The following is an 18,551-nucleotide window of genomic DNA, read 5'->3' as shown; positions in this document are numbered from 1 at the left end:
AGAATGAAGGACAAACAACAACTAGCGAATAGTAGGAGCTGCCCCACTGGCAAGTTCTAGCTGGGCAATGCAGCTCCAATTGGGCAACACAGTTCCTTCCCTCCCTCCCTCCCTCCCTCCTTCCTTCCTTCCTTCCTTCCTTCCTTCCTTCCTTCCTTCCTTCCTTCCTTCCTTCCTTCCTTCCTTCCTTCCTTCCTTCCTTCCTTCCTTCCTTCCTTTTTTCCCCAAAGGAAGTTAAATTTTGATCACTGAAACTTTATAAGATAGATTTTTTCCTTTTTTTTAAATTAATTTTTATAATTAAAACATTTTTGACAGTACATATGCATAGGTAATTTTTTTTTACAACATTATAAGATAGATTTTTTTAAGGACAAACTTTAAAGCCATTGATTGTCCTGTCATAAGTCCCAACCCAAGTTTCACTTGGTCATTGTTTGGGCCCTAATGATTCAAAGTATAAAAAGCAATTGTTTCTGTTTTAGCCAAAAATCGTCCCATTTTGATTCATTATTTTTCTGGGTTTTTTTGTTTGTTGAGGCCATTTTTTTTTGCCTCATTTCTTACCTAGTATAAATCACTGAATGGGTGAATGGCCTTTGCCTCAGTCAAACAGACCTGGGAAAGACCTTATCTTAAAAAAGCCCCGTCTCCTATTGTATCAGGGATCATCTCTCATCATCCTGATCTGTATCTTGGCTCCTGAGGATAGAGTGAGGCTGGTGACTTTGTACAACCCTCTGCCTCTTGAATCCAATTAACTTGCAAGTCATGGCATCATCTTCCTGATGTCGTGTTCCTCTTTGAGGAAGAAAGACAAACAATAACTCATACTACTACTCCTACTACTACCACCGCCACTAACTGTCACCACAGCTGCTACGCCCATTATTGCTGTGATTTAAAACAATTAGTGAGACCACATCAACAAAACAATATATTTCTTATGGGTAGGACCAAGTTTTCTGTTTTCTCTCTAACAAAGAAATGAAGAACTTCTTTAATTCTTTCTCTTGTCTACAGTCTGGTTGCTTTGTATTTGTATTTTGGGAGAAGTCATTACATTTTCTTATACAAAAAAATCTAATTATTTTTGTCTGAAGGAATGACATAATTCAATTTCTTATCTCCCTCTTCATTGCCTGCACCCCCTCCTTCTCAACACATTTTTCATAGTTAGAAGGAGTGATGGTGTCAAATATATCAGAAGGAAGAATTGATTCAGTAGTAGTTTGACGACTTGGCTGATTAACAGAGATCAGAAGAAGGAGCATAACTGTGGAAACCACTCCAGCATGTAGTTTTAACAGCTCTTTAGGGAGCTAGTTAATGAAAGAATCACTACAGAAACACAGCCATGGAAAAAAAAAGGAGCATTCCCATATAACACTCTGAGGATATGTCATAAGTGGAAATATGCTCATAATTTCTATTTACACATAGCTGTAATTACCGTCTGCTTTAAGATTACTTTCAGTCTTCTCCTGTCAAAGTTGCTTAGATATTTCCTCTTTCACATTTGAGGCAAAGAAGTTCAGTACAGGCTAGAGCTTGTCCTAAGTTTCTTTTTTCCTTTCCCCCCCTTTTAAGAATTTAATTATCTGTTCTCCGTGTGAAGAAAGCACTAGTGTATCCAGGGACCTTGACTTCTACCTCCTGATTGGACTGGCATTAGTCTGATTCATGTTCTTGTTATCATTGCCATTTGTCTGGGAAGCAGACTTCTGCACTTGTATTAATGCTGGATTGTGCTTTGCCCTTTACATTTGTGTGAGTTTGGTTTTTTCTCTTTTCTTTCTTTGGATGCAGTGTCTATGAACCAGACAGAAATGTATTACGGAGGAAAGAACGGGAAAGGAGAAATCAGGAAACTCAGCAAGATGATGGAGCATTTAGTACAAGTTACTCCCTCTTCAGTGAACCTTACAAGGTAGATGCTTTTCAGCTGCTTTCTCTCTATCTCCCTCTCCCATGGCCCCTACCCCCACCATGCCAGACTCTAGTTATGGGAGAGAATGCTAAAATTTGAATGTATTGCTCCCTGTGCAGTCCAAGGGAGGCAACACAGCCACCAGATGTTGGTTTCAACCTCACCAGATGTTGATTTATACTTCACATATCTTTAGTGGCTATGCATATTTGGTAAAATATCAAATGTTGTTATATTAGAGTTTTGGTTGCTAAGGATTTCAGCAATGAGATAAATCGTTAGATGTCTAATTAGTTCCCCAGGTGAAGGTTGTGTTGATCTAATCACTAAGCACTTAGCAAAAAAAATAGTTAGAATTAAAAAAAAAAAAAAAGAGGTCAAGTTTACATTTTTTTTTTAACATGCTTGGCTCATGCTTCCAGTCTGGGTCCCTCTTTGGATTGATAATGAAGAAACAATAGATGGATTATTTATTTGTACTAAATACCAGCAATCTAATTTGTCTCCTAAAACTAATTTTCTTCAGGAAATTTAACTGATATCAAGAGTTTCATGAAACTTAAGGAAAACTCAGGATGATAGGTTTTCTGTAACCTTAGCTCCAAATGACTATTAAACTATTACTTGGTTTCTCTTGCCTATCATTCTTTGTTTCTGAAAAAAAAAATGCTTGGGGAGGGGGGAAATAAAGATTAGAATATTTAAGAGATCAACCTGAATTTTTGAGTAAGACTTCCAGTGAATTACCAAAAAACCCAAAATTTAATCATAGAAAGATTTAATCTAAATCACTTTGTACAGTTGCAATAGTAAATTTTCTGGTTTCCAGATAATATATTTTAACTGCAACATGATACCAGTGATGGATTTCTTCTTTATGTACTCTAAGGCTGTTTATAGCTTTTCCAGTACAGAGTGGCTTTAGAATGTTGACAAGTGTCTTCAGAGACAATGAGGATCCAATCTTGAGATCAGCCCTTAGCTCTTTTTTAAAGGAGGCAGCTCTGTTTGCTATAAGGTCTTTAATAAAGGCACACTCACTATTTTTTTTTGGTTTTGTTTTCTTCTCTCTATTGTATTTTATAGCATGCTTGCTTTCTTTCCCCCCAGACTAACAAGGGGGATGAGCTCTCAAATCGGATCCAGAATACTTTAGGCAGTTATGACGAAATGAAAGACTTCTTGACTGACCGATCCAATCAGAGTCACCTTGTTGGGGTTCCCAAACCTGGGGTTCCACAGACCCCTATGAACAAAATAGATGAGCATTTCATTGCTGATTCAAGATCGCAGCCCCAGCCTCCTATCTGCAGCACATCATCTTCCACACCAGCAGCTGTACCTGTGCAGCAGAGCAAGAGGGTCACCATGGGCTGGCAGAAAGTTGGGCATCCTACATCTGATGGCCAGCAGAGGGCAAGCAAGCATGGGCATAGATTGCTTGATTCACACAATAGTGACTTCAAATCTGCTAACCAAAAAACCAGTAATGAGAAACCTAAACACTGTGTCTCAAGCCCCACATCCTCCTCCTCCTCTTCCTCTTCTTCTTCCTCTTCCTCCAACTCAGCACAACCAGGACCTCCAAGGACCATGCTTGGAGACACTGTCAGCAGGCAACAGTCAAGGTCCAAGCAGAGCTGCAGTGTGGAAATGGGTCTTCAACCTCAAGAAAGGAACTCTACCATGACTGCCAAACACAGCAGTGGTGGGCACTGTGTTCAGAACTTCCCTCCTTCTCTTGCTTCAAAACCAAGTCTAATCCAGCAGAAACCAACTGCTTATGTTCGGCCAATGGATGGCCAAGACCAGGCCCCTGATGAATCTCCTAAACTCAAGTCTTCAACAGAAACTAGTGTACATTGTACATCCTACAGAGGAGTACCTGTCAATAAAGCTGAATCATCCAGGACCAAGTCCAAGTTAGCAAAATTTAACATTCCCAAACAAGGGGAGGTAAGTCACTTTAAAACGTTATTTTCATGGAATTGCTAAATAAATTAATGATTCATGTGTGATCATTTGTCAGACCTGAGGTTTAATTTCCACTTACTCTTTTTTTCTAACTCAGGAATATGGATATAAATTCCATTCATGTATATATGTATGCGTATGTATATGTTATATGGATTCTCTGACATATATTATACATAAAATATTCATCTCTGTCTATATATGTGTATATACACACATGCATATATACCTATTCCTAGATAGGGAAAATCAGTAAAGAAATGCAGAAATATAATGTGTGATTTTTTTTTTAAAGCTCAATTAAGATCAGGACTTTTAGTGTTTAAACTAAACCAAGGTATCATGTCTATAAGGTTTTATTGTAGGGGTGATGACATGACTTCATTGTCCTAGGTAATATATTTTGAAGAAAAGATTCTATACTGTCTGACATATAATTAAGTGCATTACATAGTAGAAATAAAAGCACTTGAACACAAATGATTGATGATGACTTTTTAATGTGTTAAAAGGTTATTTTTAATGGATTAATTTTTTTTATCAGTTTAGAAAAATCCCTTAGTCTCTTGGCACAAAATGAAGCACATAATGAAAAGGATTGCTTTAATAAGAATATTTTATGAATGTATAAATATATCATTTTCATTCAATATTTGGAATTTTAAGACCCAGGTTCATTGGTATTAATCAGAATTTCTACTTGAACCCTCTGGTTCTCTCAGGAATAAATAGTGCTATAAAAGATAGTAGATCCTTTTAGATCAAATACTCTTGGTTTGTATTTTAATTTCTGTATTCACTGTTTAGTATTTCCATTACAAAATGAAAGAGATAAAGAAATGTGCTGATAGATTGAAGTGATATTTTATTTTAACACTGTTGTTTAAAGATAAATTAACAAAGGATTTGGATCTAAAATGAGCTTTTTACATTAAAGAAGCATTTGAAATGTTACAAAGAGGGTTAACATTACTTCTATATGTTTTCCTATTGCAAAGGCTTTGTGTTATCTCAACTTTGCTTCTTTCTCAGTTCTTAGCATATTGTTCTGTACTCAATGAAGCTATGAGTTACTCAAATGAGTAAAAAGGCATAAACACAAACATATGTATATATACAAATATATATATATATATGTACAAGAGAGAGATAGAGAGAAAGACAATGACAGAGAGAGAGAGAGAAAGAAAGAAAGAGAGAGAGAGAGAAACACACACAGAGAGAAAGAAACAGAGAGACACAGAGAAAGACAGAAAGAGACACACACACATACACACAGAGATCTGTACAGGACATCCAAAAGTCTTAGCACAGATTTAAATTATCAAACAGATTTTATATTTTATATAACTATACAAAATATTTGACTCCCAGGACTATATTTATTAGCTGTTTGACCCTAGCCAAATCATTTAACATCTCTAGATCTCAGTTTCTGAAGGTTATCTCTCCCAGTTCCAACAGGCTATCCTATGAGCCTGAGATAGACAAGGCATATAGCTTCTGGCTTCATATATGCTCATCTCTAAAATAAAAGCTTTAAACAGATAGTTCAGCTGGCTCATTAAGAAACATAATTCAAAATACTAATAACAATTTGACTTAAAAAGACTTTTAAAGATCAATTTAATAATCAGATGAAATGAAATAAATGTCTTATGATTGGTCTATTCTGGTTGGACATGGGAAAATAATGACTCAATATTTTAAAAAATCATACAAATATTCTCAGAGAAACCTCAAAAAAACTTCATGTTTCTCAATTTTCTATAGAGCACATAATTTTTAAAAAGCAATAGCTGAAAAATTTATGAATCTTTGGATTAGTAATCTTTTGGGTTAGTAATTGGCAATATTTCATTTGTAGTATTTACTTCTTTATATGAGGATAACTTTTTTCAAAAGTATCTCCAATCTCTTTGATTTAAGAAATCATACAGGTAGCACATTCACACAACCCTACAAATTAGTCATTTTCAAACTAATTACATATCTTTATATCTTCCCTGCATGATGTAAGTATTTACTTAAAGAATTTTAGCAAGGGACTAAAACAGATGGTTTTTTGTCTCATTAGGCTCTTTGATTTCATGATCATCACCATCAGTGACTATTAGAGATAAAGCATTTATCCTAGCTAAATTGGAATAGGACCTGCCTTTAAATGTCTGGTAATAGTTACCCTAATACAATCTCTAGTCATCAAGAGCAGAAAATATCCTAAAGAGATCCACACAGGGAAAAACATATTATTCAGAGCCTTCTTCTTATTCTAGTAAACTTTTCATGTTCTTTTCAAGTTAGTAGAGTGAACTAACTCTATTACGTAGTCTAAACAAGTGGAAAAGTATAATAATGAAGGAATCCTCCCCCTCTATCTGTTCATCCCCACTTTTATCAACTACTTGATCACTGTATTTAGAGTTTGAAATTATTTTAGAGATAATCTAGTCTAATTTCTCATTTTATAGACCAATGAATATTTATTACAAATTTAAAAATAAGGCTCTTGGAATGAAGGGCTTCCCTCATATCCATATAGATGTTAACAATTAATTTGAGATTGAAACTAACACAGGGTCTTTGAGCTCTAAATCAATCAGTCACAAACATTTATTAAATGGCAACTATGTGCTAGGCAGGAAACTAAGTGATGAGAAGACAAAGAAAGGTAAAAAGACAGTCATTATTCTTAATGAGTTCACAGTCCAATGAGAGAAATAACATGAACTTAACTATGTACAATAAAACTATATACAAAATATAGTTGAAATAATCAAAAGAGGCAGGTCACTAAAATAAAGGAAAAATAAGAATGGTTTCTATAGAAAGTGGGATTTTAGCAGGAATTTTAAGGACACCAAGAGGCAGAGAAAGAAGGGAAAGAATCCCAGGCAGAGAGAGTCAGTGAAAATGTTTGGAGTCCGGAGATGAAACATCTTATTTGAAGAAAACGAAGGCTAATGTTAATTATAGCATATATTGATGTGCATAAGGTATAAGAAGATTGGAAAATATAGGGGATCCAGTTTAATAAACAGAGGTTTTGATGTTTGATCTTGGAAGTGAAAGAATCTGTGGAGTTTGTTGAGGGTTGGGGAGTGGTTGACATAGTCAACCCTGCATTTTAGGAAGATCCCTTTGACATGCAAATAAAGAGTAGACTGAAGTCCGGAGTGATGTACCACCAGAACTTTTTTTTTTTTTTTCCCATTTCCCATTATTTGGTTGAATTCCCTCTATGACTGAAGTGAGTAATTTGAAAAATAGTTAAAAGGAGAACTGTTCACTAAGAATTGATGTGGAAGTTGGGCCCATTTAATGATAAAATTTTTTCTTTGTTTTAAACAAAATTGTTAATTTAGCCAAAGACATTAAAAGCATAGTTGTGTGAAGCAGATAAGAGAAAGGCATAATCATATATCGTATTTAATTTATACTTTAACATATTTAACAGGTATTGGTCAACCTGCCATCTGGGGGAAGGGGTGGGAGGAAGGAGGGGAAAAATTGGAACAAAAGTTTTGGCAATTGTCAATGCTGTAAAATTACCCATGCACATATCTGGTAAATAAAAACTATAATAAAAAAAAGAGAGAGGTATAATTATGATCCTATAACAGTTGTTTGTTTTAATTAAAGGTATATTCATGATGAGAAAATAACCTTTCATAGGTATTAATGCAGTATTTTGAATGTAATCTATAATCTTCTATTTTTCTACATCTACAAAACACATTTGTTTGTGGATTTGCTTTTTTTTAAACAAACCTTTAGAGAAAACTCAAGATTGTCAGTTGCAGGTACATAATTGCATATTTCTATTTATTCCTATAAAATCTCAGACCATGACAAAACATATGATAAAGGTCATCAATGAATAAGTATAGCTCAGAGCAGATATATTTCTTATATGAAGATATTTTACTTAGGTAGTACTTTTATTAATATACATATATATATATAAATATATATTAAGAGAGAGGGAGAGTGTATGTATGTGTGTTTATCATTAATTCTGACATCAATTATTTCAGAATTTTATGGTGAGGGATATTATTGCCTAAACTTACAAAAAAGGAAATTGATTTTGAGGGGAAACTAGTATGATTTGACTACTCTTACTCAAGAGATCAGTGATCCTACCTGGAATAGACATAAGGCCAAATGCTACTATTATATATAAATGTTCTTTAAGATTATTCATTAAAATTATGTTTACATGATGTCAAAACAACTGAGAAATTCAGTGGAAAAAAAAGTCAGGTGACTTGACTATGATATGGTGCAGACAAATGAAACTAGCAAATTTTTATTGAATATCTGCTATGTGCAAGGTCCTATGCTAGTGTTATGGGAGATACAAACACATATAAAATGTACCCCTGCTCTCAAGATGCTTACACTTGAATTGAGAAAATTAAACACTAATTTAGCATTAGAAAATTTTCATTTTTTAGTTTCTTTTTAATTAATTTTGAGGCTAAATTTCTTCTACATCTAAGATAAGTACCTTTCCTTTTGTGATAATTTGAAGTAAAATATATCCTATAAATATATGTATGTTGAAAATTGAAAATTTGTGAATACTTTTTGTCTGATCTGGTACTTCCTGAGCTATTCATCCTCTGCAATATATTCCACTTCTGTAGCTATGATGAATTATTTGTTATCAATAATTTTTCAATAACAAGGTAATTAGTATATAAAAATTCCCTGAAAATTTATATGAAAGTTTAAATCATCTTACTACATTAACTTATGCACCTGCCTCTTTGCTAGTTTTTTCACAAGCTCGTGCTCTCTCTCTCTCTCTCTCTCTCTCTCTCTCTCTCTCTCTCTCTCTCTCTCTCTCTCTCTCTCTCTCTCTCTCTCTCTCTCTCTCTCTCTCTCTCTCTCTCTCTCTCTCTCTCTCTCTCTCTCTCTCTCTCTGTCTCTCTGTCTCTCTCTCTGTGTGTGTGTGTGTGTGTGTGTGTGTGTGTGTGTGTGTCTCTCTCTCTCTTAATAAAAGACATACTTTTAGTATCATAGTAAGGGTCTTTTTTACCCTTGAGCCCTACCCTTCATTAAAATGAATTTCCTCTGGAGTTTCATTTGGAAAGGGGGCTACTTTTCAATTTGAGGCAAGAATTTTAATGAATGACAGAAATATACCAAACTTTATTTCCAAATGGAATAATTTTTTTTAGTTTATGGATTAGTCCCTTTGAGCACATAAGGTAATTCAGAATCCAGTGTTCCAGTTATTAATAGAATCCAGACATTAAGGACTGCTGCATAGTAAAATTATAGCATTGTTAATAAAATGATATTTTTAGTCCTGGAAAAGCACTTTGGATTAGACTAGTATTTTGGTAGAATTTATATATATATATATATATATATATAATTTTGAGTTTTGGAAAGCTAAAAAAGATAAAAAAATGGATTGTGAAGAAGTCAAATATTGAAAAAAAAACTTTGGAATTCAAAATGTGTCTTAAGAGCTACCTAATTTAAAAGAACAAAAAAAGTCTACTTAATGGAAGTCAAGTCCCTGAAAAGGCATCTGGACACTTGTATTTTAAACTTTTTTTTCCCTTAGGCTAGCTACAGTGAAACACATTTGTTTGGGAAGTGTTACAGTCTCATCAAGGTTTTTCTAAAACATCTGAATTACACCACTCTGGTTTCTGGTTTATGTTATTTTAATTAATTGAAATAACTTGAAACTGCCACCACTAAAAGTTTCTGGCGACTGGAGATTGGAGGGTTTTGGAAGCAAATGAATACTACCTTAATCTTATTAGCAACTTCTATGAAAGTGACAATTCACATTTTAGTTAAGTATGGTTATAAATTCAGATTTTTAATCTTTTAATTAATCCAAGAGCATCCAAAAACATTTTAGGGTTGGGGGGGTAGTTAAAATTAATTAGCTAAAATCAATCATTGTAAAATGCATATTTTAGGATATATATAAATATCTTCAGGAGGCATGAGTTTGAGATATCTTAAAATTGTCACTTATGTTATGAATGAAAATATAGAAGATGCAGGTATTTCTTCTAAATAGCTTCTTAAAAAAGCAATTAACTGAGGGTTTTTTGCTTTGTGTGTGTGTGTGTATGTGTGTGTGAGTGTGTGTGTGTTTTAAAGAAAAGTTCACAAAAGATAAATAATGTAGGCGTCTGATTTCCTGTCACTCTTGGTTACCTTTGTATGAAAATGGATCGTTTCCAAATTAAAGCAGGCACCAGCCTGTCGAGGGAAAAAGGCATCTGTAGAGCAATGTGTACATTACATATTCATGCAATTCTAAATTTCTTAATTATATTTGAGATGTGTTACGTTTTCATATACTGAAATATGGTGGTACCTTATTGTTTAGTGATGAAATGACAGTGTGAAGCATGCTCTTGGGCTCAGGTTACCCATCTGGCCCAGCAATCTTTTCCTCACTAATTTCCCCTCCCCCCAGACTGCCTAAGTATTACATAAATACAGTTCCATGTGGTTGTTCAGTAATGGCAATTGTGAAAATAATATAGGATAGAAGTGTGATCTGGGGTAAAGGGAGGGGGGGACAAACGCTGTATTTAAGCCAGGGTATATGGAGTTCAAATTTGGACTGTTGTGTTTACCTGCATGATCCTAGAAAGTCAACCAGCTTCTTGGTCTCAGAGAGGGTTTGAAATAGTTCCTTCCTAAAGTCCTTTCTAGCTCTAAATTTAATACTGTGACATGATACTTTGGATTATTATGGAAATAATGGCATTTCAGAGCCATGATATTGGAGAAAGAGACAGACAGAGATAGAAAGAGACACAGAGAAACACACAGAGAGAAACAGAAATCCAGAGAGAGAGATATACATATATACAGGGTAAATAACAAGAATAAGAAAATTCAGCCTCAGGTTCTCTTCTACATTGCTGACCCCTAGTCTTTCCTGTGGTTGGGAACTGTTGTTTCCTTTATTTGTAACAGGTGGGTCATAATGAAGCTTGGCAAAGGGGAAAAGTTTTCATTTTTATTTGTTCTTTTATGTTCAGCCAGCATTTGTTTGAAAGGTAATGTGCTTTCAAAGAACTTAAAATAACCTTAGGTTTTCATAACCTTTCTTTGAAGGCATCAAGAAAGTACATTATAATGTGCCCTGTTGTGTCATGTTATTTCTACACCTCTTTCCCCCTCCAGACTCTTTAAAATTCATACCATAAAACCAACTTTTTCAGCAGAGTAGGTGGGAACCTACTAATTAGGATGGAGGTACTTGGGGGAGGAGCACTGTGAAGGAAGTTATGTGAAGATTTTACTTTCTCCATGATTGTTCTCTTATTTTTCATAAAACTTGCTCCCATGGTTCCATTATGACAGGCTACCCATTTATTTGAACTTATACTAAAGCTATATTGCTTATAATATCTTCTATAACCAATCCTAGTATTAATAACCTTATTAAATCTGTGTTCCAGTTTAAGCATCAATAACCTTATTAAATCTGTGTTCAAGCTTAACTGTATGACCCAGAGATTTTCCAGACTGTTTCTTACCCCCTTCATAGCTTCATTCTGCTGGTTAATGTGGTAAAAACATGTGAAAATTTCCAGGCACAAAGTTAGAACCACCTCTAACAAAAACAAGCATAGAGGGGATAATAAAGAATTAATGGAATTCTGAAAGAAAATGTATAGAAGAAGCACTGTATCTGTGTTAAAAAATAAGTGAAACCTTTAAGAAGACTGATTGGATCTGAATGCAGAAGAACATTATAATCACTCTTGCCTATTTATTGCTTAGTTGCCTTGAGGGATTGAGATTACCACCTCTTGCATCAAAGTTGCTCATTGTAAATCATTATAAAATTGTGTGTATGTGTGTGTGTATAAATACAGGTGTACACATAAATATTTTTCTAGCTGAGGCATATAGTAAGACATATGTACCCTTAATTTCAATTAAATAAGATATTAGAATAGAAGTTTAGGGGAAAATTAAAAAATTTAAGTAATAAATCTTTAGAATGGCTCATTCAAGCATACCTCACTGAAGCCACAGAGCATTAAGTAGCTTTTAAAAGAAATATGTTTTCCTTTTGGTAAATAGTATTTTATTTTTCCCAATTACATATAAAATAGTTTTCAACATTCTTATAAGATTTCCAGTTTTAATTTTTTTCCATCCCGCCCTCATAACCCTTTCCCCCAAGAAAGCACGCAATCTGATATAATAGGTTTTACATGTACAGTCATGTAAACATATTTCTACATTAGTCATATTGTGAAAAAAGAAACAGAACAAAAGAGAAACACCACATACACACACACACACACACACACACACACACACACACACAAATGAAAGTACTATGCTTTGATCTGCATTTAGACTCCATAATTCTTTCTTTGGATGTGGATAACATTTTCCATCATGAATCTTTTGGAATTAGCTTAGATTAGTACATTGTTGAGCAAAGCTAAATCTGTCATAGTTGATTATTGTATAATGTTGCTATTACCGTATACAATGTATTCCTGGTTTTGTTCACCTCAGCTACCTTAATTCATATAATGTTTCCAGGTTTTTCAGAAACCTGCCCACCCATCATTTGTTATAGTCCAATAGTATTCCATTATATTTATATACCACATTTTGTTTAGCCATTCTCCAATTGATGGATAGTCCCTTATTTTCCAATTCTTTGCCATTGAATAAAGAGCTGCTATAAATATTTTTGTAATTATAGGTCCTTTTCTCTTTTTTGTAATCTCTTTGGAATATAGATCTAGTATTGATATTACTGGATCAAAGAGTATGCATAGTTTGCCCTTTGTGCATAGTTTCAAATTGCTCTCTAAAATGTTTGGATAAATCCACAACACCCCAAAAAATGTATTAGTATTCCAATTTCCCTACATCTTCTCCGATATTTATCATTTTCCTTTTCTATCATATTAGCCAATCTGAGAGGAGTGAGGTGGTATCTGAGAATTATTTTAATTTGCATAAAAAGAAATATTTTCAATCTAATTAAGTAATTTTGCAGCATGTTTTTGTCTTCACTCTTTATAATACTTTTAAAACTAGGTTTAAGTGGAATCCACCTAGTGGTACTTGTGAAAAATTATATTCAATAGGATGTATGAAAAATATTCAAATTAGGCAGTTGAGTGGAATATGTAATTAATATTAGGAGCCAACCTCTCCCATATGTACCCACCTTCCAAATGACATTGCATTGATCATTGATAGGGTCCCGAGTGCACAATCATCTTTTAGTCTTCTTGTTAAATGTGGTCAGATAGTTAATAACTATCTCTTGGGGGTGACTTGAACTAAGTCTCCAATCTAACAATATTCCCTATTTGACCTAAATAGTCCTTCTAAGACAAGGAACTTGAGCTATAACAAAAGAGTTTAAGAATGTAGAGGGATGGTGGAAGTGGACCAGGAAGAAAAAGTGACATAATGTAATGGTAGAAAGATAATTATTGATCTGGAGTCAGAAGACCTGTTTTTTACATGAAAACTAGGTAAATCAAAGGATCCCTAGTCTTCTACTTCCTCATCTATAAAATAAGGGAGTTGTACTAGATGCCTGATTAAGTTCTTTTGGCAATAAAATAGTAGTTGTTAAGTCCTAAAAAATAACTAGAACTTATTCTAAAGTCCTACTTCTTTTTGAATTTCTGTGCTTGCCCACCTACCAACTACTCTTTCTGTCTTGTGTGAACAGAAAAGCAAATATATCTCACAAATAATTTGCAGTTACTTTTTCCTTTTTTAAAAATTTCATAGAAAAAACTCATTATATACTTTATTTTATTCTAAACTTAAGAAATAAAACAAGCATTTCCACAAGATAGTTATAAAAAAAAAATGATTGCACACAAAGCTACAAAACTATTGTGTATAACTTGCTATCCTTTTAAAATATATAATAAAGTTATCACGTAGTTGCTTTTTTCCCTTTTGTGGGAAGGAAGAAAGAAAAAAACATGTTTAGTGATATACATAAATGCAAAATGTATAAAATCAAACATTATGCTTTGCTCTAGGAAAAAACTAAACAAAAACATAAGCAGAATGAGTCCGGGATTGAAAAGGAACCCTAGACAATCTATTTCTTCCCTCCTTTATTTTGTTTGTACTACATACATCTTTTTTCTTTAGTTTAGTGACAGGGATTTCAGAAGAATGGGGAATAAGGGGAAAAAACCATTGGTAAATCAATGCAGACATTGCAGACTAAAAAGATTTTTGTAGGCCTTATGATTTTCAAAATCTTTTTGCAATGTTTAAAGCATTTAAAAGATTATAGTGTCATAGCTGTTTTTGAAAGACAGTTCAATTATAATTGTTATTGTATACCAAATCTCCAGAGGCAGGTTGGTATAGTAGCTAAGAGAACCAGTGTCAAAGGCAGGAAAATCTGAGTTCAAAAACTACCTGTGATGTATACTAGCTTATGCAATGCTGGGCAAGTCACTTAATTTGTTAATACTCTAGGCCAGAGTGTCAAACACATGGCTGCCACAAGTCTCCAATGGGACCTGAGCCAGATTAAAATGTAACTATGAAACTTTTAACAAAATAAATGAAAATACAATAGAATATAAGTAATGTTAACAAATAGTAACTGGTGGCACAGTGGATAGAGTTTTGAGCCTGAAATCAATAAGACTCACCATCCTGAATACAAATCTGATCTCAGGTACTTACTAGCTGAGTGACCATAAGCAAGCTCCTTAACCCTATTTACTTCAGTTTTTTCATCTGTAAAAATGAGCTGGAGAAGGAAGAGTCAGACACAAGTGAAAAATGGCTTAACAACAACAAAAATATTGCAAAGAAGATACTGACCTATATTGATATAGGGAATTTTCTCACTTGGAAGTTCCCTATTCCAATAAAATCACAGATCTAGTTTTCTCTGTTGACTCTATTATGGTAACTATCTCAGCTTCATCCATGAACAATACTTTCAGTAGGTGCTACTCTGTGTGCTTTTGGTTTTCATGTTTTGTCACATTTTCTCCTCCAATTATCCATGGTGATTAGTTATTTTGATACCCTAATCAAAAATTGCATTTTAGCTGGTACAATCAAATGTATGCTATATAAGATTGTTATTCTAAATATGCATCCTTCAAAAATGTTGTCTAATATACTGTATTAGGGCTCACTTATCTCTCTTCCTACTTAATATAGTAAATAACATGGGCTCTGTCAACATTACAGCCACCCAGTAAAGTCAATATTTTAGTCAATAATTACTTGGTCTACACAGAATTACTAGAAGAATTGATCTAGCCCCCACATATTTCCCTGAAATAAGCATATAGTTTTTTCACCCATTACATAAATTTTGCTAGAGTATCTAAAGTTTAGTGCATGTCCTTAGTATATTTGTCAATTATATCTTTGTCACATACTTCACCATTTTGTACAGTACTAGACACAACCTCTAAACACTTCAGGTAGACACAAAAGTGAGAGAAAACAGTTCTTTAGAGTTCTGAGTTTGTGAAATTCTTATGTAAGATTTGTGGTCTCTCTAAAATCAGAGAATCTGCATTACTTGTTAGGTGGAAGAAGCTCCTTATCTGAGCCATTAGTGTGGATTTATTCATAGAAATCTGATATAAAATTTTTGGGTTACCTCAATGGAAATGAACAAGAGATGACCCTTTGACCCAGAAGATTACTTTTTTTGTGTTGTTATTCACAGTTGCAGAAAGATGTGCCATCTAACAGACAGATTTATTTTTTTCTTCCTTTCATTTCATGCTTGAATTTTTGAAAATATGGCTTATACACATTCATGAATCTGAAACTGGTGTTGAAAAAAATCACTATCCTTGTCAATCAATAAAGAAGTGTTTATTAATTATACTATGTGCTAGGCCCTGGGAGTCCCTAGTCAAAAATGAAAAAATCTCTACCCTCAAGTAGCTTACATTCTGTCTGAAGAAGCATATACCCTAATGAGTATGCCTTTTTTGCATAAGAGATGGGATTATGAATATCTGATCAAAGAATCATAAGATCACAGATTAAGAACTGGAAGTGAATTTACATATTAATTAATTCAAACCCTTTATATATAAGAAAGCCAAGGCAAATTAATTTATCCAGGGTCATACATATGTTCATTTGAATCCAAGTTTCCCTGACTCAAATTCTTTCCACTATCTGGAACAAATGGAAAATTTGTTATATTTCTGTTTTCAAGTAATTGTTTTAAAGTCATTATTTTTTTGCTTTTACAGTGATTTCCCCATAACTCAACTTCCCTCTTTGCGTATTTAAAAAAATTAGGCATATCATATTGATTCTTCTGCCTACTCACCAACTTATTAATTTAGAGCTTTAATTTTATTTCCTTGATTCTGAAATGATTCACTGAATTTTTTGGACCAAAGTACTTTATCAATTATCTGTTTGAGTTCATGATGTCATTCTCTCCCCAATCAGAAGTATATCCATTCAGCAAACATTTATTGAACTCCTAGATATGAATCACTAAACCAGACATGTTTGAAAAACAGGGAGTAGAACAGTTTAGATGGATTATAAATAGAAAATTAACCTTCTGAATAGAACATGGGTTATTGTAGTAACCTGGTTTTCTGATCTCTCGAGATTTGAAGGTACAATTGGATTGAATAATTAATTAGGGAGATCAAAAATCTGAGAGAAAACGAAAAAAAAAAGGAAGTATCTTCTTCCCAAGAGCACATAAAATTATTCTAATCAGCAGAAAAATCCAGCAATGTGAATTTATAAAAAAAGATTGTAAAATCGTTCAAATGATTAAATTATACTGTTATCCAAAAGAAAGGGATTATGAAATTTTAGCATTAAATAAATACCTACTTGATAAAATTATTTTCAAACTCAGACTTCTGGGAGTGTGTGTGTGTGTGTGTGTGTGTGTGTTTGTATATGCATCTATAAATTTATCTAAATATTGATCCATATATGTTTAGGTAAGTATAGATTTAACTATCTACATAAATTTAGTAAAACATACATATATGAATCGGGATGCAGCACAACATATAGAACCTGAGCTTCTAAACCTAAGTGAAATCAATTTCAGAGTAGTAGATTTAAAAAAATAAATAAAGTTTTATTAATATATTTTTAACATCATAGCAGTTTTAGAAAATAGTTTTTCCTCCCCTATAACACTTGTGATTCTTCCAAAAAAAAAAAAAAAAGAAAGCATTTAAGCAAAACCAACCAACACAGTGATCACATCTAATACTATAAACAACAGTTTATACCCAAACTGTCCCATAGCTATCAAAAGGAGGAAGGCATAATTTTTCATTTCTTCTCTGGTCTTTATACCTAGTCTTTATAACTCAGGGTAATGCACTATGATGATTGTTATCTTTACTCCAAACTAGCTGTTGCTCCTCCAGTTATGCTTAATTCCATTAATAATTCCATCATTCTGTTAGTCTTCTAGAATTGAAACCTTGGACACACTCTTGATACTCTAACTCTTGATACTTTCTTCTTTTGTAATGAATCTACCTCTGTCCCTTCTTGCTACTGTCTCTTACATTGCTTCTACCCTGATAGAAGTCTTCTTACTCTATTCAAGAAACATTTAGTAAACACCTACTCAGTGGCAGCTCTGGCACAAAAATTAGAGATCTGACCTCAGAACCCAAAAGACCTAGATTTACCTCTGCTATCTACTGGCTTTGTATATCTATCTTTCCAGTCTTTTTCTCCCCTATATAGATCCATCATTATGCTCAAAATAATTTATCTATTTATTGTTCCCCAAATAGGTTATGCTCATTTATTCACTCTTTCATCACATCATTTTTCACAACCAGAATACCCTGACTCTTCCTTTTCCCTTGCCTAAAAATCTTCCTTCAATTGTCAGTTAAAGCTTGCTTCTTCTCCCTCAAAGCCTTCTCCAATCACCACAGTCTTCAATCTTTTTTCTAAATTCTCAAAGCACTTACTGGTAATGTTCCCCATGGTAACTTAGCACATACTCCTTTATCTATTTTATGTATGTACTCCAGCTTCTCAACCTGCTCCTTAAGAACATGGGCTCATATTTTGCTATCTTTTATATTTCTAGTATCTAGCATCAGAGTTGTTACTAAGATCAGGTGAGTAGAGCTTTCCCCATGATACTGAAATTTGGAAGATAATAATAAGCCTTATAGATTTTCAGCCACATGAAAATGATTGGATTTGGCATCTAGTTAGAAATAACAATAAGTTAAAATAGGACGCCACCAGAAGGAATACTTTTTGCCCTTCACTGACTGATTGCACTCCAAGTGCTTCACTGGCCCAGTCCTTAACTACCAAAAGCTACCAAAGTAGCTTTTTTTTTTTTTTTTTAGCCAAAGTTGCCATATTGTACCATGGAATCTGTTTCTGTAACTCTCTCACTTTCTCCCAAACTAAATTAAGAGTACATTTGGATACCATAAGTTAAAAATAACATTCTGGTTATGATGTATATGATGTTTTCTTTTATGAAAATATTTTTAAATAGTAGACTTTCTTTAAATTTTAGATAGCTTTAAACTATTAAACTAAGACCAATGAGTCTAGTACACATTTTGGTTGTTTTTCTAAACTATTAGATAGATGATGAGATTATTCAATTGCATTCTGT

The 18,551-nt window shown here is 33.5% G+C and overlaps 1 protein-coding gene across 1 annotated transcript in view; it reads left to right on the top strand.

The window, feature by feature from the left end:
- The window catches only part of AFF3 (ALF transcription elongation factor 3), a 660,643-nt gene that overhangs the window by 111,243 nt on the left and 530,849 nt on the right, over positions 1-18,551 (top strand). Inside the window, 2 exon segments of the mRNA XM_074300399.1 lie at positions 1,810-1,930; positions 3,041-3,886. Of these exon segments, the coding sequence (XP_074156500.1) occupies positions 1,810-1,930; positions 3,041-3,886 (967 nt within the window).

The sequence above is a fragment of the Sminthopsis crassicaudata genome, chromosome 3 (assembly GCF_048593235.1).
Source record: "Sminthopsis crassicaudata isolate SCR6 chromosome 3, ASM4859323v1, whole genome shotgun sequence".
Taxonomy (NCBI): domain Eukaryota; kingdom Metazoa; phylum Chordata; class Mammalia; order Dasyuromorphia; family Dasyuridae; genus Sminthopsis; species Sminthopsis crassicaudata.
This window is presented reverse-complemented; position numbering and strand designations above follow the sequence as displayed.